A 27,443-nucleotide genomic window follows, 5' to 3' on the forward strand; every position below is an offset into this window, starting at 1 on the left:
CTTGTGTTGTCTTGTCCCACATCATTTCTTGATGGCATCAGGCAACACTTAAGAATAAGCTTCCAACACACAGACTTGTTTTGGGTCTTAGCCCTGACACAGTTAGCCCAGCCTATCATAAGTTGCACTTTTCTTGGCCGCGAATCGGTTTTCCTGAGTCCTAACGTAAAAGGACCTCTTCCTGATTATGACCTTAACTTGCCTCCTAGTTTGAATTATCTTTGCTATTTCCTTGGCGTGGACTTGCTCTTTTCTTTACTTCATCATGAATGAGGCTTTTTGCCAGCTCCGTTACTTCCCTGCATTTGGGTGTTCCAGATCAATACCTTGGGCAGTTGGTCCAGGACCAAGAATCTTCGACCTCTTGGCTAATCGTTCTCTTTGGTCCCTCTATTTTTGGCAGATGGGAAGCAGAAGATACCTTTGTTGGGATCTCCATGCTACCAAAGCTGTCATCTGTTGGGAGGTGGGAGTTAGCTTTCTTTGCTCTTTGCTTAGGAGAGTTCATTTCAGAGCAATGTTTCTTAAAATGTGTCCATCATTTTCTGAATTAGTATTCATCGTGAAGCGATTGCAATTTTGAATTCAGGAATATAATGAAAAGCATAGTACTAAACCAACTGTTTAACAAAAGCTTTAATTAATTAGCATATCAACTGCAAACACAAATAATGCTGATTGCCATATACTTCTTTCTTTCCTTTCTTTTACTTTTCTGAGTAGACATTCCCCTATTTTATTAGAATCCTTACATCTACCAACCTTAATCTCTTCTGTATGTCTTCAATGATAATAAAATGGATTGAAGTTGAAAAGTTACAATCTGTAAAAGTGTACAAAACAAATATTTCAAAGATTGCTTGAATGGTTTGACATTATTAAGAAGTAACCCCTTAAATAGCATATATAATAATATTTTAATTACCATGGAAAATTGAATACTTTTTCCTGATAATTGACCACTTGTTCACATGAATCCTAAATTACATACAGAAATTACGTGACAATGGTATACACGCGTTGGACACTTTCAGATAATAATCTGGTGATTTGGGGACTCCAGAATTGTAGTCTCATGTCAGTAGTAATTAAATGTAGTACTTTGATATGGGGGGTGGTTCTAGAAACATTTATGGATGTCGTTTTTTCAATATCGAAAGAGTTGCACCCAGAGGTGTGATGTTCACTGGAATCCTCAGAAACTGAGGTGATGGAAAACAGCCTGGATGTGTTCTCTGGAGGAATTCAGAATATCACATGCAGTGAGCAAAGGGGCTGACTCAGATGGCATTTCATTCATTCAATAAATACTTATTGAGCATCAACAAAATGTCAGATTTTCATAGGCTAGAGTGATAAATCAGTGAGCAGGAGAAATAATGACCCTTCACTCCTGGGATTTGAAAGAGTTTTCCACCCTCAGAATATAGGCATCTATAAATACGGCCTTTAGCTTTTCACAACGCTTATTTTCTTCAGCTATTAAATGGGGGTCAGTAGCACTACTTTACAGGCTAATTTTTAGAGTTATGTAAAATAATGTGTGTGGAAAGTCCCAGTGAGAAAATATGAGAAAGTTGATAAAGTATGACAAGAGCTGGGGAATTTCAAGAACAAAAACCCCTAGTGCATTCACCTATACAAATTTGCTATCGTCTATTATATAACCAAAATAGCAGTATTTTTTGAATGAAGAATTCTTCTATATAATGATAATTCTTATTCAATTCTTTAATCAATAATTGTGAATATGAAACCGTTTTAAGTCTAATGTTCTAAGATGTTTTCACTGGAAAATTCTACAAGCCGTTTAGGCAGGATTCATCCTTGAGGAGCAGCCTAAACAAAGAGTCCCTCATAAACCTCAGTTGTAACTCTGATTTGTTGTTTGATTTCACGGAGCGGAATGCCCATCTTGAGTTTGCACTGCATGAACGTGTGGCCGTCTCCATGGCTGCTTGCTTCTCCTCCTTTGATACAAACGAATATTTTTATTTAGAGGATGAGAGGGGAGTGTGAAATAGAAGTGTCTCTGTTCAAGAGGAATCCGTAACAGAGCTTTTGAGAAGAAAAATTAAGAGGTCATGTTTCATTACAAGGCCCGTGGAAGGGAGAATGGGGCTATGTGCTCTTCTGGAAAAGTGGTTTTACTTCTCCATGACTGATGACCTGTCTGGTGTGAGGCTGGTCACAGTATTAATGTCAGGACTTACTCTCAACAGTAGAAAAAGCTGTCAGTTCTGATATGATAGAAGTAAGAGTGGGATTGGGATTATAGAGCTGAAGTGGCCACAGAGAGTCCTCTGACTTAGGCCCGTGAGGCAAGGTGATTTTGTGTAAAATTGATTTTAAACTTATTTTACATGTACAGAGAGAAGACCAGAAAGAACTAGAATAAAAATTTAACAGGAATTAGTTTCAAAATATAATAAGAAATGTATCATTTTCATTAATGTGATGTTTTACTGTCCAAATTTTATTCATAAACGTAGAAATTTTGAACTTCCCTGGTGGCACAGTGGTTAAGAATCCGCCTGCCAACGCAGGGGACACAGGTTCGAGCCCTGGTCTGGGAAGATCCCACATGCCGCGGAGCAACTAAGCCCGTGCGCCACGACTACCGAGCCTGTGCACTAGAGCCCGCGAGCCACAACTACTGAGCCTGTGTGCCACAACTACTGAAGCCCACGTGCCTAGAGCCCGTGCTCCACAACAAGAGAAGCCACCACAATGAGAAGCCCGTGCACCGCAAGGAAGAGTAGCCCCCGCTCACCGCAACTAGAGGAGGCTCATGCACAGCAACGAAGACACAACGCAGCCAAAAATAAATTAAAAAAAAATTTTTTTTAATGTAGAAATTTTAGGATCGAATATATATGTGTGCTGATAAAAATAAAATTACCTGTTTAACAAGGTAGCATGATTTAATGGAGAGAGCGTGGAGGTTAGAATCTAACCTGCATTCATATCCAAACTCTTGCACTAAGTAGCTGGAAAAAGGATAATCTGATAATAGCCCTCTCCTTTTAGGACAACATGATAGAATGGAATTCAGTGCCTGGAAAGGGCCTTTCCTTCCTCACCCTGCAGGAGTGAGCTCACACTCTTGCCAGCTCTCCTTCCCTCCCTGTTGCGGGACTGACCCAAAAGGCCTGAGAGATTCACGTATGGCTATTCTTGGCTCCCAGTTGGTCACGTTGTCTTAGTGACTGCCAAGTGTCACTTCCCTCTGGTGAACAGTTATATGCTCTGGGAGCCTGTGGTGAGCCCTGTTCCCCCATCCTGTGACACCTTAATCTTTTTGAAAGGTATATATTCTGTGGATCCCATGGATTGCTTCTAGACTCTAGCTTCCCTCAGCAATCACAGCCAGGTCCACCCTCAGCCCTTACCCTCCTAATCAGAAACCTTAGAGTCTATCCCAGCCTCTCCTAGTTTACCTGTCTTGTTATAATAAACTGGGACATACATGACAGTGCCTTGACGTGTGACATCTCATCACCTTGTCCATGATCTTCTCCAGGAGCAAGCAAAATACAATGACCCACTGGTGAAGCATGACACAGTTACATCTCTTTACAGCGATTCTAGAAACTACTAGAGAATGATAAGCACAGGTGTCAGGAGTCAGCAGATGTTCAAGACCCAGCTTACCATCTTCATAAATCCAATTTAGTCTTCTTAGTTGTGATGGACTACCTCATCCTAAAGCGTCACCACTGAAAAGTCATTTGACATGGATCTGAGGGTAGAATCTACAGAGTGACAGATTTCAGTTCAGTGATTAAGATAAACCATTTATAAAATGACATATTTTATAGTTGAGTGGCTAGTTTCCTCCACATTTATATGGGACCTATTTCCCAGCACGGGTACTATGATAGATTACTACCGCAGAGTGCTTCATAACAAGGTGGTAGCTTACATCAAGTTGGGAAAGACTCCACCGGGGGAGTCTTGGCACACATATGAAGACCTTTAGGGATTCTTGCAGTGGAGAAGCCTGTTGAACTTTAAGCGACGATTCTAACTTTTTAAAACACAGAACAGTATTTTCATATAACATGTTTTTCCACATCTCCTGGAATAAGGGCTTAAATCATCCCATTTGGAGCTACTCTATGATAGAACTACCTGTTCAGTTACTTTTAATATAAGAGTGACACTGGAACTCACATTCATGTTGCGTCATCCCGGTGCTGCATTACAGGGGTTCCTCATCAGAGGCTGGACAACTTGTCTCATCTCGCCCTGAGATTGGAATCAAGTCAAGGATTGCTTTTGGTTGCTTTTCCTCATTCTGCCCAGATTGAGGGAACTATCTGTAGCCCCTGGTTGTCTGTCTGTCAACATATAAATAAGAAGCTTTGAGGGACTTCCCTGGCAGTCCAGTGGTTAAGATTCCACTTTTCCACTGCAGGGGGCATAGGTTCGATCCCTGGTTGGGGAACTAAGATCCCACATGCCGCGTGGCCAAAAAAAAAGAATTATGGACATGTTGGAAACATGTGGGCCTTGAATTTCCTGGAGTTTTTGACTTTATAGCATGTTAAGTTTGTCTCCCTGATCACTTCCGTAGCCCTCAAATCTTAAGCACGTTTCAGGCAGAGCTGCTGGCATTTGTTAAGTGTGTTGCCAATTTGAAGATTATTTGGTTCAATGTCTGGCACATATTCAAGCACAACTCCGTACGTCCCTTGCTATACGTACAAACAAATAACTTCAATTGGGCAAGGCTCATTATGAAGAAATCTCCCTAGGAACCAATGAAAAGATGTTAATGATTTGCCAGTTTGGTTCCTTGGAGAGCGGGAATCCCTCTCTACCTAGCTTATATTGGGCACTTCATCAATAAACCAGCAGTGAGCAAATAAATAAGTAGTGCTTCTACAGTGCCTGAGGATACTTGAAAACAATTTGTTCTCTTAAGTGGATTAAATAACTCCTCCCTGAACGTCTTATTAACTGATGATTTTGTAAAAATTAGCTTTTTCTTCATAAGGGGGGCATAAGTAAACCCTGAGAATGACTGGTGGCTGAAAGTCGAGAAACTTAGGCTCAGTTGTGTTTCTACTACTTACCAACAGTGTAGTTTTGGGAAAGTTTGTTTACCTCTGTTCCTCATCTGTAAAATGAGGATCATGACAGTCTTACAGGTTTCTGTGAGTTAATACTTTAAGCAGTTCCTGGCATGTAGTAAGTGCTCAGTATATCTTAGCCACTACTATATAATCAAAGGGTGCAATATTCCCAAAGAACTGCAGTTTTTACATATAAAAGTTCTTCAGGCTCTAAAAGAAATGGGAATTATACATTCTAATACATGCCATAGGGAAGATCAAACTGTTTTTCTTGAAGTTATTTGCCTCCTCCTTCATCCCAATATCTGCACAGTTCTTGGCGCATGGTTTGTTGAGTGAATGAATAAACGAGTAATTAATTGATTCATTCTTATCACATTCCTCTTGATGTTTTCGCGCAGACCTGAATATCCCCGGGAACGCTGTTTGCTTTAAGAATTAGCCAGTGAAGGGTTATGAGAAGTATTGTGGTTTCTGTTCTGTGTGACTCAGTTGACAAAATTAATTGCTTTTCTGTCATGCAATTTCATGGATTTTCATCAATCCTTTTGTCTGTTAACAAATCCTGTCAGTATCTTTAAACCTGCAATAATGATTGATGTTTAGCATTTTAATAAAAGAATGGAAATGTGTGTGTGTGTGTGTGTGTGTGTGTGTGTGTGTGTGTGTGTGTGTGGTGAGAGAGGGAGAGAGAGAGAGAAAGAGGGAAATTTTAAATAAGATCTAACTTTTTATTTGTATGTTTCAGTAGTGTCAGTCTTCATGAATGTTATTATAAAAAGTAAATAATTTCTCTATAAAATCTAAGAATATAATGCCATGTTGCTTGACAGTATTTCTGAGAACTACTACTCTAATAATTAGATGTAACTTTTCTGCTGTGTTAAGAGTAGACAGATTTCCTTTCTCTTAAGACATCTACTTACACCGTTTAGTGTTTGAATAATTTTAAAATTCTGATTTCTGTTCCTTTTACTGGTTATGAATTCATTCTGGTTTAAAGTGTTTAGATTGCCCTCAAATTTATCAAACTTGCCACTCATTTCTTCATGCAATTTCCAGACTTACAAAGCCTGATTGCCCATATCTCCTGTCTCATATAGAGATGGACCCACCAAGGTTGTGGGAAGAATGAAGAGTGACCATTGGTTATACTTGCCAGCAAAACAGACTACAGCCAGCCATTTCTGAGCCATCTCAGTTCTACTAGAAAGTTCTTTTTTTTACATTGAAGTATAGTTGATTTAACAGTGTCGTATTAGTTTCTGGTATACAGCAGTGACTCAGTTATATATCTATATCTATATCTATAGATATACATATATATACATATTCTTTTTCATATTCTTTTCCATTATGGTTTATTAGAGGACATTGAATATAGTTCCCTGCGCTATATAGTAGGAGCTTGTTGTTTATCTGTTTTATGGTAGTAGTTTGTACCTGCTAATCCCAGACTCCTACTGTATCCCTTTGGTCCCTTTCCCCTTTGGTAACCATAAATTTGTTTTCTATGTGTGAGTCTCTTTTTGTTTCATAAATAAGTTCATTTGTGTCATATTTTAGATTCCACATATAAGTGATATCATATGGTATTTGTCTTTCTCTTTCTGACTTATTTCACTTAGTATGATAATTTCTAGGTCCATCCATGTTGCTGCAGTTGGCATTATTCTTTTTTAAGGCTGAATAATATTCCATTGTACCACATCAATTTTATTTTATTTTATTTTTTAATTTTATTGGAATATAGTTGATTTACAATATTGTTTCAGGTGTACAGCAAAGTGATTCGGTTATACATATACATATATTCATTCTTTTTCAGATTCTTTTCTCATATAAGTTATCACAGAATATTGAGTAGAGTTCCCTGTGGTATACAGTAGGTCCTTGCTGGTTATCTATCTTATATATTCTACTAGAAAGTTCTTGTTCAACCAGACTAGGGCTAATGGCTGTTCTGGCTGTAGGCAGAAGGTTTTTTTTATTCCCAATCTTTTTTTTTTTTCTTTTAGTCTCATGATAGGTGATCTCACCCACATCCCTGCTTTAAAATAGCACAACTCTAGTCTCTCCCTAGTGTCCTAAGTGCACACAATCATGAAGATTTTTTTCACACAAGAACCCAAACATGGTCTAGCCAACTTTTCTACAATCTCCATTCAGAAAGCACATTCTCCTCCTCCCAGGACAAGCTTTTATGGATTCTTGGCCACTCTATCCAATGCACATTTTCTCATTTTCCATTATAGCACTATCACAAAGAATTTTCAAAGCTTTCTGTCTGTGGGCTCCCACTGATTTCTGAATTACTTGCGAACAAAATTCTTGTCTTTTTATGAAAGTGTGCTAGATAGCTATCATAGTATAAATTAAGCAGGTAAAAAATGCCATGGAAAGGAAGAAATGCATCTACTTTTAAAAAACATTACCATAGTTCTTTACATGAGATATTTCTCAATTAAAATAATTCCTAATAACTTAAAAACTGAACTATTTACAGGCAGATTCATAGATACGTAAAGTAGATTAGAGGTTGCCCGGAACAGAGCAGGGAGGGGAAAATGGGAAATTATTTCTTAGTGGGTAGAGTTTCTCTTCGGAGTGATAGAAAAGTTTGGGAAATATATTGGCCATGGTTACACAACATTTCCAATGTAATTAATACCACTGAATTGTACACTTAAAATTTGTCAAAATGACAAGGTTTATGTTATATATATTTTACCACAATAGAATTTAAAGATGAGTTATTTACAAATAAGAAAGGCATTGAAATATTCAAGATAACTAAATGCATATTTTTTAAAAAGAAAATCTTTCCTAAATAGAGAAGCCATAAAAGGGAGCCCAGAAATTAGTCTTGGAAATAAACATGATCTTAGGAATACTGTTTTTTTTTTTCATTTATTCTCATTTAAGAAACATATTACTACAACAGAAATCATCATTAAATAATGCAATGAATTTTAAAAGTGAATAACTGAATGATTAAAAGAAAGCACCATTTAAATAAACAAATCTCCAAAGTTGAATGGCTGGATATAGCAGGGTCTGGTTTATCCCTCTGTTGATCATAGACATTAGGTGGTCAAAATGGTATGCTGTCCATAGGAACATAGAACAGACATGGACACATCTACCATTTGTTTTTGATAGGAAGTGCTATCAAGTTTAACGGTCATAGGACCAAAGGGTCAGATAGACTGGATTTATGCCCTGGGTCTTCCTCATGTAAGATTTTTAGTCTCAATGAAGCACAGTTTCTTCATCTAACAAATAAAGGGGAAACGATCCAACATCATTTCTTTTTTGTGAAAGTGAAGAGTGCCTCGTGAAAGCCTGTCATGCAGAAGTCCTTTACCTACATATTATTAACATAAAGGTTCAAATAAGTTTAATGTTAAACAAGTAGTTATTCTACATAAAATATCATGAGTTCTGAAAATAACTTTAGTTCCAGATATGCTCTATATGAAGTTTTTTTTTTTCTTTCTCCCTCCCTCCCTCCCTTCCTTCCTTCCTTTTTTTTTTTTTCTTTCTTTCCTTTTTTATTGGCTAAATTTATACTTAGCATACTTGGCAATATTATCCCATCTAAATTCCTGGCTACTGGGAAATACCAGTCAGTGTTCAGATCACCCCTAATTGTGGGCAAACTAAATTATCTTTCGCAAGCAAACATGGTGTTACAATTGAGACACAGTCCTCGCCTTGAAAGGCCAATCTTATAAGCACTGATTTCTGTGTGGAATTTTTTCTAACCTTTTTTTTCTTTTTCTGTTTTCCTTTCTTATATGCTGACTTCGGTGTAGCAGACCACTTGGGGATTGAATTCATGGGTAAGACTAAAGAATTTTCTCCTTATATATCCGGAAAAAGCTAAGTTTGATAATGTATATAGTGTTCTCCTTCCCCATCTGATTATAATTGAAATGTCTCACTGTCAGGTACTATTAGTAGTAAAAACTGTTTTTGTCGATTTTTCACTAAGTAATGGCTCAAAATGAAAGACTTAACTACTTATTGGGAAGGCAATTTAATGTTAAGTGCAGCTTTGGAACCTTACAGAAGTTGAATTTGGCTCCTGGATTTGATTGTTTGCTCTAATTCTCAATTTTCTTATCTGTAAAGAGGGATAACGATAGTTCCTATTTTATTGCCCATATAAATTGCTTAGCACAATGTCTGCAAGATGGCAAACACTCAATAAATGGTAGAAAAGAATGGTGATGGTTTAAAAATATCAGTTTTTGTTATTTTCTGCTCTATTTTTTTTTTCCTTTTGCATGATGACTACTTTGGGTATATTTTGGTCAATCTTAATTTTGTTTTCATTTACAAAGTGAAAATATTTATTTTGAAAGTATTTGTAGTGAATGGTGTGTTTTTAAAAGGATTAGAATACCTTCCACAGTAATTATTTTCTATACTCATAGATAATTACATTAAGAATTGGACATACTTTTCTGAGTCTATATTATAAGTAAATGAAAAGAAAAAGCATTCCATAGGATTGATAGGCATCATGGTACTAAAATAGAAAGATACTCAGGAGATAAAGTTAGTGAAACTGAGGACCCAAATTTGAATCCAAATTCATAGGTTCTCCTTGCTCAGCTTTTGTTGAACTTCAGGTTTTTCTCTTATATGATTATAGATGTGAATACTTGCTTTATACCTGCATATGTTCTCTGTGATAATACTTATAAATTTGCTTGTTTTCATTTATCCATTAATCAATTCAGCAAATATTTATCAGTTGCTCACTCTAAGCAAAGAAAAAATGCAACATGCTACAGATAAAATAGTGAGCAAAAATGGACCATAAAAGCTGGTTTGATGGAGCTTACAGTCTAGGAATCTTTCAGATGATAATTAGGTAATAAAACTGATACATATAAAATTTAAAGTTTCTTCAGACCTATTTGAGGCAAGATGATATTAGCTGGGACTCATGTGATAATGGAAGATGTGAGAGGAAAAACTGACAGATGTTGGGGACGTGACAGCAACCAGTATTTGAGAGGAATTGATGTTGAAGGTTAGAAAAGGGAGATTTTCAAGGATGGCTGCAGGGTTTAATAGTTTGCATATTTAGATAAAATGTGGGCCCATTTTCTGAAAAAGAAGACTAGAAGAAGAACAGATTTATGGGAGATGTTTTACTAGATTAGGTTTGGAAATTTCGAGTTCTGGGTGCCTTTGATATATCTGAGAGAAGATGTTAAGTTGATAGTTATATTTCTGGAAGTTTTGAGGGTTAATTAGAGATTAGTGATGACGTACTTATATTAAAATTGATCTTCCTGTTGTGTGATATTACTCATTAGTGCTCTATTATCTAGGTATTGGATCATAGAAAAAGCAGACAGCTCAATTCCGGCAGATTTGGGGTTTTGGTAGATAGATGTGATGAAAACTCATAAGGACAATGAAATTCAAGGTAATATTGAAATGAAGCATTATGGAATGTAAGGTAGATGCGTAACGAGATGAATAGGGATTGGCTAATCTGAATGGAATTAATGAGTAGTCACCACGGGAGTCCTCAAACAAGTTGTTGGCGTGAAGAGGAGGTTGGAGTCATATGAACCAGGAATTGCAGAAAACCATGGGCATGGTCATGTGGTAGAGTATAAATTGTCGAGAAGGACATGTGGCTTGTACTTTCCTTATTTACTGAGGATGGTGGGGATTAGCAGCATGGAAGTTGAGCATCAACAGTCATTTGAGCATAGCAGGTACTTAGCCTAATCAGTAGAGAAATTTGCTCCACCAGACTGTGGTGATTGCTGGCTCAGAGAATAGAGACTCCAGAAGTTATGTAGTAGAATGACTGTAGATATAAGAAACACTGCCTGGTGGTGTGTGGGACTGGGATAGCATCAAACCCCGCAAATGGTATGGCCACGGTTATAGTAAACTAAACTTGCTACATAAATAATAATTATCACTGTTGAAAGAAATGGATGAGTCATCATCCTGTTGGGCTTTCCCTGAGGATTTTCAGTGACACTTATACCTTATAGTATAACAATTTGCTATGGAATCAAGATATGTATTAAGAGGTCTGTTTTAAAATATTTAAAATAATTTAGTTACCAGTAGGGGAAAAATAAGAGGTTATTGTGTAATTCATCTATATGAAACTCAAGCCTAACTGATGTTATAATGAGTCTTATAAAAGGTGAAGTCAAATTATAGCTATAAAGCTTTACAGGGAATGGATTCTCAATATGTGAATCCAGCAGTAGAGTTTGCCTTGGAGAGAAGGGGTTGGGCAAAGTCAAAGGGAGTACTTAGGGAGTACTTAGTATGCAAAGAGAATGGCAAATGATGAAGGAGTATTTGGAATGATAAATAGGTTTATAGACTTAATGAATAAACTGTTTTCACTGGCCTCACTAATTCTAGACCCTGTTCACCCCCACAGCTTGCTCTAACTGAATGTATAATATTCTGTTTCATGCTTTGGGAATAAATATTTTCAGATTTAACTTGTAGTTTTAGAATCCATATGGGTAAAATTCGTTCCATGGGAGATGATATCATCACAGTAATATGGTATCTCTAGGTATAAATGAAGCTGGGAAGCAGAAATGTAGGCATATTCTCTATAAATTTAATTATGTCAGTTTATTGGTGTGCCTACAAGTATTCAATGCCAGTTCTGTGTTAATGAATTTCAGAATACCTTTCTTCTCAACTTTCATCATTCTTGCTTTGGGCAATGTTAATTTCATGTTTCCCTGACTTGATCACAAGGTGATGATCTGAAGCACACGTGTCTTTTCCCCACGTCTTTTTATTCCCAATGGCCATGTCATGTGTGCACTCCTACTGATCAGACTCAAAACATAAACACATCAGAAAGTTCAACAAATTCTTATTTATAGCAGAGAACTCCAAATCATATACTGCAAGAATCCTACTATTATTTAATCAACATATACTTATCACACTTACTATATGCCATATGTATAAGATATTGAACATGCAGATATATAATCCACATCCCTTAATGACTAAACGTTCTGAAATTAAAGGTAGAGAAAGCTACACATAGTTGAGGTGACATAACAAGTGCTATTAAAATGGCATAGGCAAAATACAATGAAAAAATTTAAAAACAAAAGCCACTAAATGGGCTTGGGAAATTCAGAAACATCTTCCCAGGAGGGGAGAAATTTAAGCTGGGTACCAGCCAAAGTGGATAAGCTGTACCAAGTGTTGCTCCAGTCCAAATTTAGACTAGCCCCACATTGCTTCCACATTAGTGGGAGCCTTGCTATTTCAGTCAGTGTCTCTGAGCTCCCTGGTGTCACTACTTTAGGACTGAAGAGAGGACGTGAACTTCAGTAAAATAATTATCCTGTTGAATAAACCATGCCAAGCCTAATGTCCATAAAACTGTCAGCATTCAAAAAGATTTTTCCTTAACTATATTCATGATTTTTTTTTTAATGATGCCACTGGGATTGGAACAATGCAAATTTCAACAACAAATACTGCTCTAGAATACAGTATCAGTTTAAAAAAATACAGTTAACTGGCATAGTTAGGACAGGAATTTGAAGGTGCATAAAAACACAAAATTGTGTTTGTAAAAAAATTTTGAAATAAAAGTGTTTATAGTAAACCAATAATCAAAAAATATTTCTTGAAGTCATGACTTAACCTACTCATTCATAAATGCATGAGGGAAAATTGATATTTTTAAGGTCAGATATCCGAACTTTCCCTCACAGCGTGGATAGATCAGGAGATGGTACAAACTTCTTTCTAAGCACAAGTGCTCATTGAGTTGTGTGAGAAATCCAGCCAATCATCCATACAAGACAGATGGTCAAAGGGCATGTCAGACTGGCCAAGTTTGGAAGGTGCATTGATCATGAAGAGGGATTTCTCATCTGAGAAATATCTCACTACTGTGTCAGGTGCTCAATCATGGAGCATGTCTCATTATATCCATTTGAGCTATTTGTTACGCAGCTGTGTCTCTGACAATGCCCTGATGCATTTGATGCTCTAGGCATCAAAGATGTTTGTATAAAAGCAGGTGCAGTTCCATTTGCAAATGTATTAGCAAACCACAGGGAGAATTGAAGATTGTGTGGGAGATCTTTTATGCAAATTTCTTTCATTCTCATATGAAAAAATAAAATGAACTCTGCCAGTTAAATGTCATTTGTGATTTGATACTGTGTTTAGGATAGCATAATATATTTATGCAGTCTAAGTAAACTCTGGTATATATTTTTTTAATCAAAAGATTTATAAAACTTGGGAAAAGTCAGATTTTTAACTATAATCTTAAAAAGATATTCTAAAATAATCCTATGTTTTGAAGTTAAAAAAAGAAGACAAAAGAAATACTGAGTTGCCGGTAAGGAGAGGGTTAGAAATGTCTATTGTCTAAAACATATGTGTAGGTTCAGAATTGAGAAAGTTATTACTTCAAACTATTTAGTATATCTTCATCCCCTCATGTAAAAAAAAAACTTTTAGGATATTTTAGTAAGCACTGAAGATTATCTCCTGAGAAATGACCAGTTTCTAATTCTGTTTAGATGATATGAGGTGGGGATACTTTCCTTAAAGCTACACTGCTTATTATGAATGAATTGGTGTGTGTTCCTTTAAATCTAACAAGCTCATATGTCAGTCAAATGAATTCATGTGTATGCCCTAATTTGTGAAACAGCATTAGAAATATAAAAATGAGGATCCCCCTTCTTTAGGCTGAAATCTCTGAATTAGATTATTTGGAACAGAAATGTTTTTATTCACTTGAATATGTTGTTTTCTTATAAAATAAAATGCTAATTTATGGATAAATGTGTTTGTATAGGGGATTCATTCAAAAGGGTACTTGTTTAGTTTTTTCTTATATTAAACCACATGAGAAAGCAGATGTCTCAGAGTAATGTAAGTTACCATTATTTAATGCTTGACATGTGCCACCAAATTTACATTATTTCATTGCACTCTCAAAAAAAAAAAAAAAAAAAAGAAAAGAAAAGCATGAGGTATAAACTATTTATATCCCTGTCTTATAAACTGCAAAACTGAGGTCTATTTAGATGGAATATCTCATCCAAAGAGCAAGTGGAAAATACAGGATTTGAACCAGAGTCTATCTTCCTCCAGAGTTCTTGAATTCTGCCGGTGACCAGCTGCTGAGCACCTAACACATGAAGGCTTCAGGATTACTCAAGAGAGGTTGTACTCTGGCAATCTTTCAAATGACAATGCAATTTTGCATCTAGTCCTAAGGTTTAGAAGTAATGTTTTCCAAGTACCATGAGGTCGTGAGAATCTTAGGTAGTAACTCACTTTATCCAAGCTACAAAAAAATGAAAATGAACCAGATGCCAGTTTATAGCTTTACATTCAGAATTTTAACTGTCATGTGTAACAAAAGGCTCCCATTGGCTGGTAATTTCAGTTTCTCATGTAGAATAATCTACAGAAGTTGTAGTGTATCAATATTTGAAGGTTTCGTGGTGATTACAGAGGGTTGAGTGACATTAGTTGGGTGCCTCTGCTGTTGAATGCCATTGTGGTATAAAAGCCTTACACGTCCATCTCCTCTGATGAGAGACGTGTACCAGATGGCATAGTGAGTTGAACCATCTCCTCAATGGTTTCCCAAAATGCTGCTTAAGAAACACTTACACAATCTTGTTTGCTCACTTATTTTTTTCTTTAGCAATATGACCACTCCTTCTCCTTATACTATGATTTTTTTTATCGTGTTAGTACAACAGCTAATAATAAGGTTCTTTTAATCACAAGCACCTCCAAGGTTTTTCATTCCTCTCTCCCTTCCTTCCTTCCTTCCTTCCTTTCTTTCTTTTTCTTTCTTTCTTTCTTTCTTTCTTTCTTTCTTTCATTCTTTCTTTTCTCTTTCTTTCTTTCTCTCTCTCTTCCTTCCTTCCTTCCTTTCTTCCTCCTTCTCTCCCTCCCTTTCTTTCCTTACTTACTTTCTTTCTAACAAGAGATATCTTGATTTGATTTGTTTTTTCCCAAGACTTCCTAGCCATGTGTGTAAGGATAATATTTTGGCTTTATATATATGATTAATCTAACATTGTAAGGATAATATTTTGGCTTTATATATCGTTAGCCAATTGTCATTTGCACATATTGGTACCTCCAGTGCTTAGAAGTAAAAGTCTCTAAACAAAGTCATGACTACTTCATCACATAAACTAAATTCAGAATTTTAGACAGAATTTTCAGGTGGAATCAAACGCTTTCAGTGATCCTCTTTGAGGAATGGCTACAACCAAGAGATACGCTGGAAAAATATGCAGATATATTAATTATGGTTTCTACAAAAGAGAAAATGGACATTTTTGTAAATACTTTTATAGAATGGATTCCAGAATTGGTTAATGAAGTTTTGTAGGTAGACACTGAGAAACGTATTTGTTGTGAACTATTGGAAAAAGCAGGACTGTTCACTGAAAGGTGACATAGGACCACTACATTTTTGCTACATTGATATTAGGAAAATTTTCATAAAGCTGCTAAATGACTAGATTGGGAGTTTCTGTGTAGATAGTGAATATATAGACTCTAGCAAAACCTTGGGTAGGCTCTCATCAACTTCTTTTGTAATATGGTGAAGCATGGATTATACCAATTTAATGGTAAGTAGATTTGGGGCAATAAAATGCTATATGGAGGATCAAGATCAGCCATGAGTGGAACTTTTGATGGCCTCTATGGAAACATTTTTGTTAATGGAATAAAAAAAAAGACATAGATTAGACACTCATAAAATTATTGAACTTTTTATGAAGCGTGATTTTACTCTAACAGACTGAATTAAGATCTAACAGAAAGGATTGGACTTTGGATTATCAAATTGGACTCAAAAGAATTTGAGATCTTAACCAGTGTCAAGTTAATTACATTTATATACCAATTATTTAAAATGTGCATTAGTTGATAATAGGTTCCAAAGATCTTCTGAAATGTTCTAGAAAAAAGAAGAAAGTGGAAAAAAAAGAAGTTCAGATTGTCATTGGAAAGTAAATCCCAAAGAGGTTACAAAAACAAATGAGCTGGGCTTCCCTGGTGGCGCAGTGGTTTAGAGTCTGCCTGCCGATGCAGGGGACACGGGTTCGTGCCCCGGTCTGGGAAGATCCCACATGCCGCGGAGCGGCTGGGCCCGTGAGCCATGGCCGCTGAGCCTGCGCGTCTGGAGCCTGTGCTCCGCAACGGGAGAGGCCACAACAGTGAGAGGCCAGCGTATTGCAAAAAAAAAAAAAACAGAAAAAAACAAATGGGCTTTTATATCCCATTCTCTCTGACCATTGCTTCAAGAGCCAGGATGAATCTGTGGAATAGAAGAGAGGGGGGAAAAGATGGATGATGGATAGAACATCTGAAGATGCAGCAAAGTGAATATGATACTGCTGCTTCTCAATAAATGGAGAGTCTACTTCGTGAGTTCTCAGTGGTTCAGCCAATTGGAATGTGTGGAGGCCCTTTGGAAAATCAGGTCATGTGCCAGCCCAGAGCAACACAAAGACAAGTACAACAGACTCTCAAGAAATTCACAATTCAGTGTGTGGAACAGACTTGCAAACCAATCATTGCAGTTCAGTGCAAAAAAGACTTTAATTGAAGTTTTGGTGTTTCTTTTATTTATTATTATTATTTTTTTACAAAATGCAGGAAGGGGTTTCTCAAACATCTGCAAGATGTTAATGCTTGGTTCATACTCACACATGTAAATAGGGTTTGAGTTCACATACATGTGGGAAACACTAGGTTCTGTACCTTTGTTGCACGATTTCACAAAGCCTTTGGTATACTTCTATCTATTCATAACTCTCAGCAAGAAGATTATAGGAGGCAATATTTTCTGAATTATTTTTCCAGAGAAGCATGTTTCTTAGAGCTAGGGTCTTAGGGACCATACTCTGGTAAATCCTGGGAGAAAGGAACGGAGAGGAAGGCGTACCCACATCTCATTCGAACAGTTAGGGACGTCTTTATGTGGAAGGATAAAAAGTATTCCTGCAGCTGGGAGATGACAGAAGGGAAGATGAGGGAAAGGAACAATGAAGAACACAGATAAATAAGAGATGAAAGAGCATGAGGATTTTAGGAAATGGCAAGACCCAGGTAATTGGAGAAAGTAATACACATGAAAGGCAGTGTGGCAGGTGGTATGGCTGGCCAGTCAGGTCACAGCAGATTATGATGACCTTAGGATGCACTTTGAAAGAAGTATAACTTTATCTTGTTGTGAAAGAGCCTTCAGCGGTTTCAAGCAGGGAGTGATCAGATTTCCCTTAAATAGCTTATTCTGTCAGTAGCTGTGTGTAGAGGTTGCCTGAAGACACTGCATGCAGAATCCCAGCTATTGGGCCAAGCTCAGGATTTTACTTCAAATATTCACCAAATGCTTGCTCTTTGAACAACTCTGTCAACGTTATATAGATGAATGCCCATTTATCTGTGTCAAGCATAGAGAAATCAGCAAAGGAAGAACACCTGGGGAAGCAGTGGGGCTGAGGTGCAGTGAGCAGAGCCATGGCCATAATGGACGTTGAACTGCTCTTTGAGGGAAGGGTAGCGTTTCAAAGGTGTGGCTTTCAGCTCATTCAGGTGTTCTGTGCAGCCCTAGAACTGGGCCAGAGTCCTAGAGGATCCTGACTGACCAGGTGTCTTCTCATAGAATAGCTCATGAATTGGTCGTTATTGCTGACAGGTCTCTGCTTTCTGTGAGTGTCATGGTTGCAGTTTGAGAAACAGAATAATGGAATAACCTACGTAATCAAAATAACATAATTCAAGAGCTTTCAACTTTAACTTTCATCCCAGGCCCTGGGAAGCTTGTTACAGCTATAAATTTCTGTTTTCAGCTTTAGATATCTGATTAGGTAGTTCTGGGATGGACCCCAGGCTCTTGGTTTTAACATTTGACGTAGGAGATCTCTGCCTACAAGGTGAGAAACTTTGACATAAAGGGACCGGCAGACTTGATTTAATTCTGGATCCACCTTTTAGTAAATGTATGACCTAGGGCCAGAGATTTATCATCTCTAATCCTGCAGCTTCCAATCTGTGTAAGTGGGGTGATGGCCTAATCAATCTCAGAGGGTTGTTGGAAAGATCAAAATCCATAAGACATATGAAGCATTTAGCGCAAAGCCTGGCACTTAATAAGTGCTCAGTCAAATGAGCTATTGTAACTACTGTTCCTCCTGGGAGCGACTTCAGTGATGTGGATTTCTGACCCAAATGCCATCTGAGGTTTCCCTTTAGTCTGTCTCCATCACTCTGATACTTCTGGAAAGGGGAAATTGAACGTTAATGTTATCTTGTAGAATGGGGGCCATTTTCCAGGGCATCCCAGGAAATGTCAGCTAAGTTTTCAGGGTCAGTTCTCTAAAAAGAGCAATATCTGTGAAGTCTGGAGATCCCCTTTCAGAATTTGGTTCTAAAGAGACGTCTTTATATCTTCAATCTGGTTATGCAGGATGGCTGCATTCCCTTTATTAATATTTCCATCATACTGAGTTGAGGACATACATATACTCAACCAGGGCCTCAGCTATAGAAAGTGCATGATGGGTAGGGTTGCCAGACTGAGCAAATAAAATGCAAGGCATCCACTTAAATTTGAATTTCAGATACACAACAAATAATTGTTTAGTATAGACATGTTGTTGAACTTAGTGGGGCATATTTATATAAAAGCTTATTTGTTGCTTACGTAGAATCCAAATCAACTCAATTTTGAATATTTTATCTGGTAACCCTAGGTTTAGGGCTGTAAACATGGTGAGGCATGGCCCCCTCCCGACCCATTTCTATCTCACACTTCACTCCCCAGGAAGGCTGAATTAAAATTGTTATAAGGAGTGCAAAAAGATAAGCAGAATTAATGGGGGAGACGAGCAGGGGAAATTGGAGTAAGAGTGCTGTGTGAATCTCCATGGATAACTCTGCTTGTTACATGATGAGAATTAGTCAAAAATACTACTAAGCTGTTTCCAGATTATCTCTGGGAAGGTATAGTTGTTTAACGTGGCAGATGCAACCTATGAACTCCGTTCTGAGCATGATGGGTCCTGCTGTCAGAGCAACTGAAATATTTTAAAGCCAAGTTGTTATTGTGGGTGAAATGGCTTAACACTTCAAATATGGACGCTTCAGAAAATAAATGGTAGCATGATAACTTAGTTGATCAGCTTTTGAGAAAGAGGGTAGCATTTAACTTACCAAAAGATGCCATTCAAGGCAATATTAATGAAGTAATAACAGCTGTGTCTTTATCTGTTCACCACCTATTCATTTCCTCGTTATATTCAGGCTGCTAACTGCAGTCATAAGCATGTTTGTATGAGAATATAGAGATTTTTGTTCCTACCAGAAAAAAAAATAAGGTATCTATTTTCTGGAGTTGTACTATGGAATCAAAGCAGTGTTTCAGTTATTCCACTTTTCTATAGCTTTGAGGAAAAGAGATGCTTTGGTATTCAAGCAGTGTAATGGAGAAAAATATATACTCTGAAGCCAGGCAGATGTGCATCAAATCTTGACTTCATCTTCTGTATGCTGTGGGATATGGGCTATCTCTGTCTTTCTATCCATCCATCTATCCATCCACATGTGTGAAGACTAATATCTCTCTCAAGGTTCACTAATATAAAGATGGATGATATAACAAACCATGTATGCATTTATTGACATCTATTAGTCACTTAGATTACGTCCTCCCTTTCTTTATTCCCTAATGTGTTGCACTGTGTTTGCCCTGTTTGTTTACTGATCTGCATGTCTGTGTCTGCGTGTGTGTTCATAAACCCTCCAAAATAGAGGGTATACCAGCTGTTTGCTTTGGCAGTCACGTCCAGCACTTTCTCGACACCTGCCCTTTCCTGGTTCCTTGGTTGCCTTCTGAGGACATTGCCGAGGAGATACAGTTGAGAGGGGGCAGCAGCTACTCCAGATGTGGACCTCTATCTCTCCTAAGCCCCACATGAAGTCAGACCTTCTGCCTATCACAGCCAAGGAAAATGACAAATCTTTTGCATGGATAGAAGAGGTGTTTGTGGTATTATTTGCAGGGTCTTGGAATCCTTGTTGTCTAAGGAAATCTTACCTTGTTCCCTGATTTTTTGTCAGATTCCACCATGGCAGCCTTCTGAAGCCTGGGATAGCAGAGTATACCAAGTACCAGCACATCTTTGGTCCATCTTGACTCAATTCTCTAACCTCATCTCCTCTACCCACGCCATTCTCAAACAAAGTCACACTTGGTTCCTCGAACACACCATAATCTTTCTGGTTGAACCTGTCCCTTTTAACTGATCAGTTCTTTATATTGAAAGGAAGCCTGGCTCCCCGTACCAGTGCCATAAAGTCATAGATTCCTGGGACTTAATCTTAATTCTTTTACCTACTAGTGTTGTGACTTTTGGTTACATTAACTTCCGTAGGCCTCCGTTTTCTTGTATAAAGACAGGGATAATAACAGTACATATTCCAACAACTGTTGGAATGGATGAAAATAGTTTCTCCAGTCAACCTATATCTGTTCTCTAAACTGTTCCTTTGCCTAATATTCCGTCTAATACCTCAAGATAGTTATCATAGCCTATCTCTAAATCTTATCTCCTGACTAATACAGGGTTTGAACGGCGAGGGTTATACCCCAAATTTTTTCAGTAGTAAAGACTACAGTACTACATGTTCCTCCGTTGTTGAATCTTCAGATACAGGGGAACTGTGTATATGGAGGGCCAACTATAAGTTATACACGGATTTTCTGTTGTGTGATGGGTCAGCGCCCCTAACTCCCATGTTGCTCAAGGGTCAAAAGTACTTGTTTTGATATTATTTTCACCTCTTTCTTTCCTGCGCATTTTTTTCTGGAGAACTATGGTTTGTCAGAACCTCTTCAGAAGTCTAAACCTATTTCCCAAGGTATTTTGAAATTTATATGAGATAATGCATATCATAAACGTAGAGTAGCCCATGTGTTGTAAATGCTGCAAAATATCTTAATTTATCTTCTCTTTCATTCTTGGTACACTATAATTTTACTCATTCAATTTATAATATGATTTGCTTATTTTATCTCCATCCAGGGGTCGTTTTTTAAGCAGTTTTCTATAGGTTTTTTTTTTTTCTCCCCAGCCACTTTCCTAAATACATATGCACATTTTACATAGTAGAGGGTATAGTGTGCAGTCCTGGTTTTTTTTTTATGTTGTTGAGTTTTATTGGTGTTGGAATTTTGTTTAGATTTATTTTGTAATTTGTTTTGGCTTTATAGTTGTATAAGAGATATAAACATAATGGGTTTATGCCTAGTTTTATATATCTACCATTAAAAATTTCCTTGAGTTTTTTTTTTTTTTTTAAAGGCACTGGTGTCATAAAGCTGCAGTTGTCCAATGTAGTTTTTAGTTGACAAAAATATCTTTGGGTCACTTTTGGGGAACTAGTCTAGGGCTGCCTTTTACCAGCCTCTGTTTATATAATAGATTTACCTTCAAAATGTAAGACTTTACATTTATTTCTATCATTTGTCATATCTGTTTTAACCCATTTTTCTGTCTATCAGGTAGAAAACACATAGATTCTTTTGTGTATATTGATTGTACCTTATAATAACTTGAACTCTTTCAGTCATTCTGATTTTTAGATAACGCGCACTGACAACGTGCGCGTGTGACAGGCGTGGATGTTCTATAATGTTTATGGTTAGTTGTAAAAATGGGATTGCAATCTCAGAACTACAGTTGCAAATTTCAAAATCTTCTTTCTTTGGCTTAATGTTATGACAGAAAAATGTCTTAGATTCGGTAAAGTCAATCTTCTATCCATAAAGAATAATCTCTTACCTGTAACTTTTTATAAAGTTTATTTTCCCCCCATGCGTGGCCATTTATATATTTTACTACTGAGAAATCACTGAGTGCTCCAACAGAATTATGACAAAGGTTGCAAAGGCATGATGTTCTAGTAGCTGAACCATGGACATTAAAGGATTTAGCCTTGGAAAAGCTAGACTTTCCTCTGAGGGCTACGATGTGCAGGGGGATATTGAATTATTGTACTCAGTATCCTAGGAAGCTGATGGTACTGTCGAGTTACCATTATTGAAAGAGCAATAGGTTATTAATACTATTATTCATTAAATGTATTATGAACACATTGCCATTTCTCCTAGTTTAAAAAGTAACTTCAGTTTGTAGAATTGCCATTTATATAAAAAGTGAGACTGCATGCTTAACACTAAATACAAACTGTAATTTGTCAGTACTGAACTTCAAAAACATTTTTAAAATAAAATATATATTGGAAGCCAATTGCAATATGAGCACTGTAGCATCCAGATTTTGATGAAATCAGGAATTATAGAACTTCTTATGGGGAAATTTTCCTGGATGTCACCTGGAAATGGAGCCCCCTTTTAAACTTTGAAAGTGGTTAAGATCTGGTTCAGTTTGAGATTCTATCACACACAGATGCTAACTCATATGTATGAACATCTGTTATTGAAAATGCCATAAGAGCTTTTATATCCTTCTGCATTTTTCTATCAAAGATATGCTTTCATGAAATAAAGATGATTTCATTTCCTTGGTTTCGACGTTGTTTCATAGAAGAGCGGATTATTTTTTTCTCCTATCATCTGTCTTCTTTTTATATGCCCTCAATTTCCCTTTTCTTTCTTTCTTTCTTTCTTTCTTTCTTTCTTTCTTTCTTTCTTTCTTTCTTTCTTTCTTTCTTTCTTTCTTTCTTTCTTTCTCTCTCTCTCTCTCTGTCTCTCTCTCTCTCCTTCTCTCTTTCTTTCTCTTGGAGCTCAACTCTCACCAGCAACACTTTTCATATATATGAGTTTGAAAGTCCTTTCGTAGGAAGGGGGATATACTTGTGACAGATCTGAACTCTTTTTTAAAATTCAAATTGGATCAATATGTTTTGAGCTTTTTGCAGTGAAATGAAAACCATTTAAAATGCATCATGTTATCTTTTCTAACTGACTTACTGAATTGAATAGTGGGACCAATACACTCAGGAGCTTGAGGTTTAGTATTTCCAGTGCCATCAATATATCTAGAATATTTCTATGACTAGTTGTAATAGTCACTTGGGTCAGAGTGATCTTTGAGACATTTGAGTCTGGCATCCAGATTCCTAGTTTACTTATGAACTGATGCCTAACGATGTTAAAAGATTTGCTTGTACTCAAGTAGCTAGAGACAAAGCTAGGAATCAGCAGCAAGCATCTATTGACTACCTGCTACTAGGAATGGTCTTATAATTCCATCCTTAGTGCTAGTATCTTTCCACAGCAGCCAATTTAAATTTCCCATCCTTGTAATCCAGTGCTGTTTACATCTAGATAACTAGATAGTTGTATTCTTCAGTGAGGATTCTGGAAGACCTCATTGAGGTTCGATGACACCTCTGTAAAACCATTTTAATTAACAAAAATGTCTTAATACAGATGTAGCTCCCACCCTTCAGAAATTTCTTGGAAATTCAGTTTCTTGAAAAATGTCTTTGCATCCGTTGTCTTGATCTGGCTGAAGATACGGTGTAGCAAGAGCCAGTCGTTCCTACTCTTTGATCCTGATATTGCATTGCTAGTTTCATGGAGTGTCTGTGCTGCATTTATCTGTGGGTCCCCTGTGCCCAGCTCAGAGATGAGGATATAGCAGGTTCTTATTAAATGTTGTTGGAAGACTGGATTTCATTATGTAACTTATAATGCCTTTACATACCCTAGCATCACCTTCTATTCCACTGGAAGTGTTATTCTATTCTTACCTAGATGATGTTTAAAATTCTTTCACATTGAAAAACTAAACTAAAGAAAAAGTATGGTTGAAAGAGTTTATGGCAAATTAGAGAGAACTTGGCTCAATTAAGTTTTCTAACTCCTGCTGTATAGAACAAATTGTTAGAATCGGCAATCATAATTGAGCTTCAACTGGAGGCTTTGTTTTATAATTTGTTCTAAGGTAATTAGAAAAATGTGCATGAAAGCATGACACGTATAAATCACAGGTATATTCATCTGGTTGTATTTTGTGTACTTTATGTTTATAGCTCGTTTTGTAAAGCCAAATTTACTGTATTGAAACAGACAATTAATGGAAGGTAAAGGGACTAGTATTTTCCCAGCAACTGCAATGAGCGAGGCACTATGCCAGAGCCTGTACAAACTCTTATCTCTGTTAATCTTCTCTGATGCAAATATTGACACCACTTCACAAATGAGGAAACTGGACTATGTGAAAAGCTGAGCATGTGGGGGATCTGTAAGCCTGTTCTTCTTTGTGAACAAAGGCAGAGCCTCATCGAAATAATTACAACTTATATCAAACTAATTTGTGGTAGAGACAGAAGTCAAACCCAGTTCCCCTGGCTGGCATTTCAGTTATTTTTACAAGGGCAGTTTGCATTACTGAGGTATTTCGAATAAGACACATTTATTTACATTTATTTAAGTTACAATTTAACTTGCAAGATAAGTCTACAGATTTTTTTTAAGAAATACTGACACATCATGACATCATAGTACAGTGAACAAAGACTATAAAAGCTCTCTTTTTGTGCTATTTTCCTTGACTAAATGGAGCCAGATAATTAGAAATTATGAAGAGGCATAAACTGGTTCAATGAAATTGAACTTGGAGACAAATCCAATTCTGTATTCTAATACAGAATTTCTTAAGGTGTGTTCTTTAGAGATATTAAGTGGTGTTTTATACACACACACACACACATACACACACACACAAAGGCACACACTCATATGGTATAAAGTTCAAAAATAAATATGTGGTTACATATGTACAAAAGAGAATTCCATGATCAAACATGTTGAGGAAGTGCTGTGTTAAAAAAAATTAAACATTTGCTTTCAAATTATATAAATTCTTATATGCATTAATTTGAAAATATTCTTTATGGAACTCCAAGGGTGAAATGGAATTTGCAAAGTCCCCTAACCTTTTTGACCACAAAAAATCTTTTTAAGGAACAATTGTTAACTCTTGGAGTATAAGTGATCAGTGTGATACATTTTGGCAAATGTTTAGTCATTTACTTATTTAACAATAATGTATGAGCACTTACTAAATGCCAATCATTGAATAGGCATCGGGGATGCAGAATGATTAAAACAGACATTCCTGCCTCTGTGGAGCTAATATTCTAGTAATGGAAACAATATAAACAAGACAAATAAGCATGTAGGACTCTAATGAGTCCTAAGGAGGAAAAAAAAAAGTGGAGAAGAAGGTAGGGAGTGTCAGTACAAGGAGTTGATTTTCTAAAAAGAGTAACAGGGAGAGACTCACTGAGAAAGTAACACTAAAGACTGAAGTGAAAGAACAAGCTACGTGGATTTCTGGGGATATTTACAAGCACAGGAAAGCCCAAATTCAAGAATGAAAATCTGTGAGTCTGCAGCAAAGTGAGCATGGGGAACTGTCATAGTATATGAGATCAGAGAAATTATAGAAACCCAGATCAGGTAGGTCCTTATGGGTTATAGTGAGGAATTTGGCTATGAATGAAATGGAAAACCTTGGAGTGTTTTGAGCACCAGAATGACCAAATCTGTCTTAAGGCTTATGTTTTGAGAAAAGGCAGGAATTATCAAATGGGAAAGCAGACAGCTCATGTAGGGGGCCATTGCAAAGGTCCAGAGGTGGCATGACGGTGACCTGCACAAAAATTTCAGCAGTGGAGTAGGTGAACTAAAGTCAGATTCTGGATCTGTATTGAAGGGAGAGATGTACTGGATTTGCTGATATATCAGATAATGGGTTTGAGAGAAAGCAATCAAGGATAATTCCAGAGTTTCAGACTCAGTAAGTGGAAGGTTGGTTGCCACTTATTAAAATGGACAAGACCTTGAGAGGAGGAAGTTTGAAGAGGGAAGGTTAAACATTAAGAATTAATTTTTAGATGTAGTAATTTTGATATGTTTTTTAGGTCTTGCCATGAAGAGGTTGGTTTAGCAGACAGAATACTAAAGTAGGTGGTCAATGTCACCCAGTGGCAAACTGTTTACATAGAGCATGTGGATATTCCAAAATTAGAATGGTCTACATTTAAGGGGCCCATTCTAATTTATAGACTCCTCAACATAAATTAAAATTCTATAAGCTACTTTAGTGCAGCCGTGCTTCTGGCAGAAACAAACAGAAAAAAAAAAAAGGAGTAGGGAGGTTGCCAAATCACTACCTTGAACCTAAAGCAGGTCTCATTCATTGTCTTTTGGAGACTAGAAGGTGGAGTTAACCATGAAATAGCAGTGGTGGTCGCTGGGTGCTTTGACATGGCTCAACACTTCCTCTGAAGGAACCTCTATAGGAGGTTTTCTCAAGAGTCCTGCTGATGAGAAGCACTCTGCTCTCAACATCTTCAATTAATTCAGCCTTAGAGGAGTTGTTGCTGGTCTATGGATCTTCTGTTTTGACAGAGATAGCTTGTGACATCGCTCTGTCAGTCTGAAGGACTTCTATTTTGAGACTGAAGGCAGCTAGCCAGAAAAGCCAATGCTTTAAGTGAATTTAATAGACTCTATTCAAATGCTACTTGAGTTGCTATGGAAACCTTATTAGAAAATATTGAGAATATACATGATCTCCTTCCTAGGCAATTTTTTTCCCTAAACAACTTTAGTGCCTTTATGTATAGAAAAAAAAATTTTTTTTTAAATGTGAACATATAAAGTGTATAAAATGGTAAGTGTGAAGTTTAAACATTTAATATAAAGCACAAAACCACGTAACCATCTAGTTCAAGGAAATAAACACTGCTGGCTATTTAGAAGCCAATCACTTGCCTCTTCCCAATCACAGAATCCTCTCAAAAAGAAAAAAAAAAATCAATCAATATCCTATTGTGGTATCTGTTTTCTTGCCTGTGTTTAGCGTTTTCTCACCTGAACACTGTGGTTTAATTTAGCCTTATTAATTGTATATTAATATACATATTTGATATATCTTCGTTGTATGAATATATAATAATTTATTCATCTATTCTACTGTTCATTGGCCTTTGTATTTTTCCTAATCTTAGAATATTATAGATAATTCTGCCTTGAACATTTCATTAGCCATATTTGTATAAACGTGTATTCATTTCCATTTAATATTGTTGGGCCATGGAGTGTACTTATCTTCACATTTAACAGATAATGCAAACTTCTTTTTTTTCAGTGGTTTTGTTGTTTTGTCATTTATTTTCCCAAAGAGGTTAAACCAATTTACATTCCAACCAGAATTGTGTAAAAATTTCTGTTACTCTATATTCTCTCCCACATCTGAAATGGTCCCTAGTTTTAATATT

General features: G+C 36.8%; 1 protein-coding gene across 6 annotated transcripts in view; it reads left to right on the forward strand.

Annotated features, from left to right (window-relative positions):
* Positions 1–27,443, forward strand: part of NRG3 (neuregulin 3) — a 1,061,953-nt gene that overhangs the window by 927,654 nt on the left and 106,856 nt on the right. For 4 of the 6 annotated variants that reach the window (XM_032607268.1, XM_032607267.1, XM_032607269.1 and 1 more), the window contains exon 4: positions 8,900–8,926. In XM_032607268.1, the coding sequence (XP_032463159.1) occupies positions 8,900–8,926 (27 nt within the window). The remainder of the gene's footprint in view (positions 1–8,899; positions 8,927–27,443) is intronic. The other 2 variants (XM_032607270.1, XM_032607271.1) reach the window with 1 other exon arrangement.

The sequence above is a fragment of the Phocoena sinus genome, chromosome 16, assembly GCF_008692025.1.
Source record: "Phocoena sinus isolate mPhoSin1 chromosome 16, mPhoSin1.pri, whole genome shotgun sequence".
In the NCBI taxonomy this organism is placed as follows: Eukaryota; Metazoa; Chordata; class Mammalia; order Artiodactyla; family Phocoenidae; genus Phocoena; species Phocoena sinus.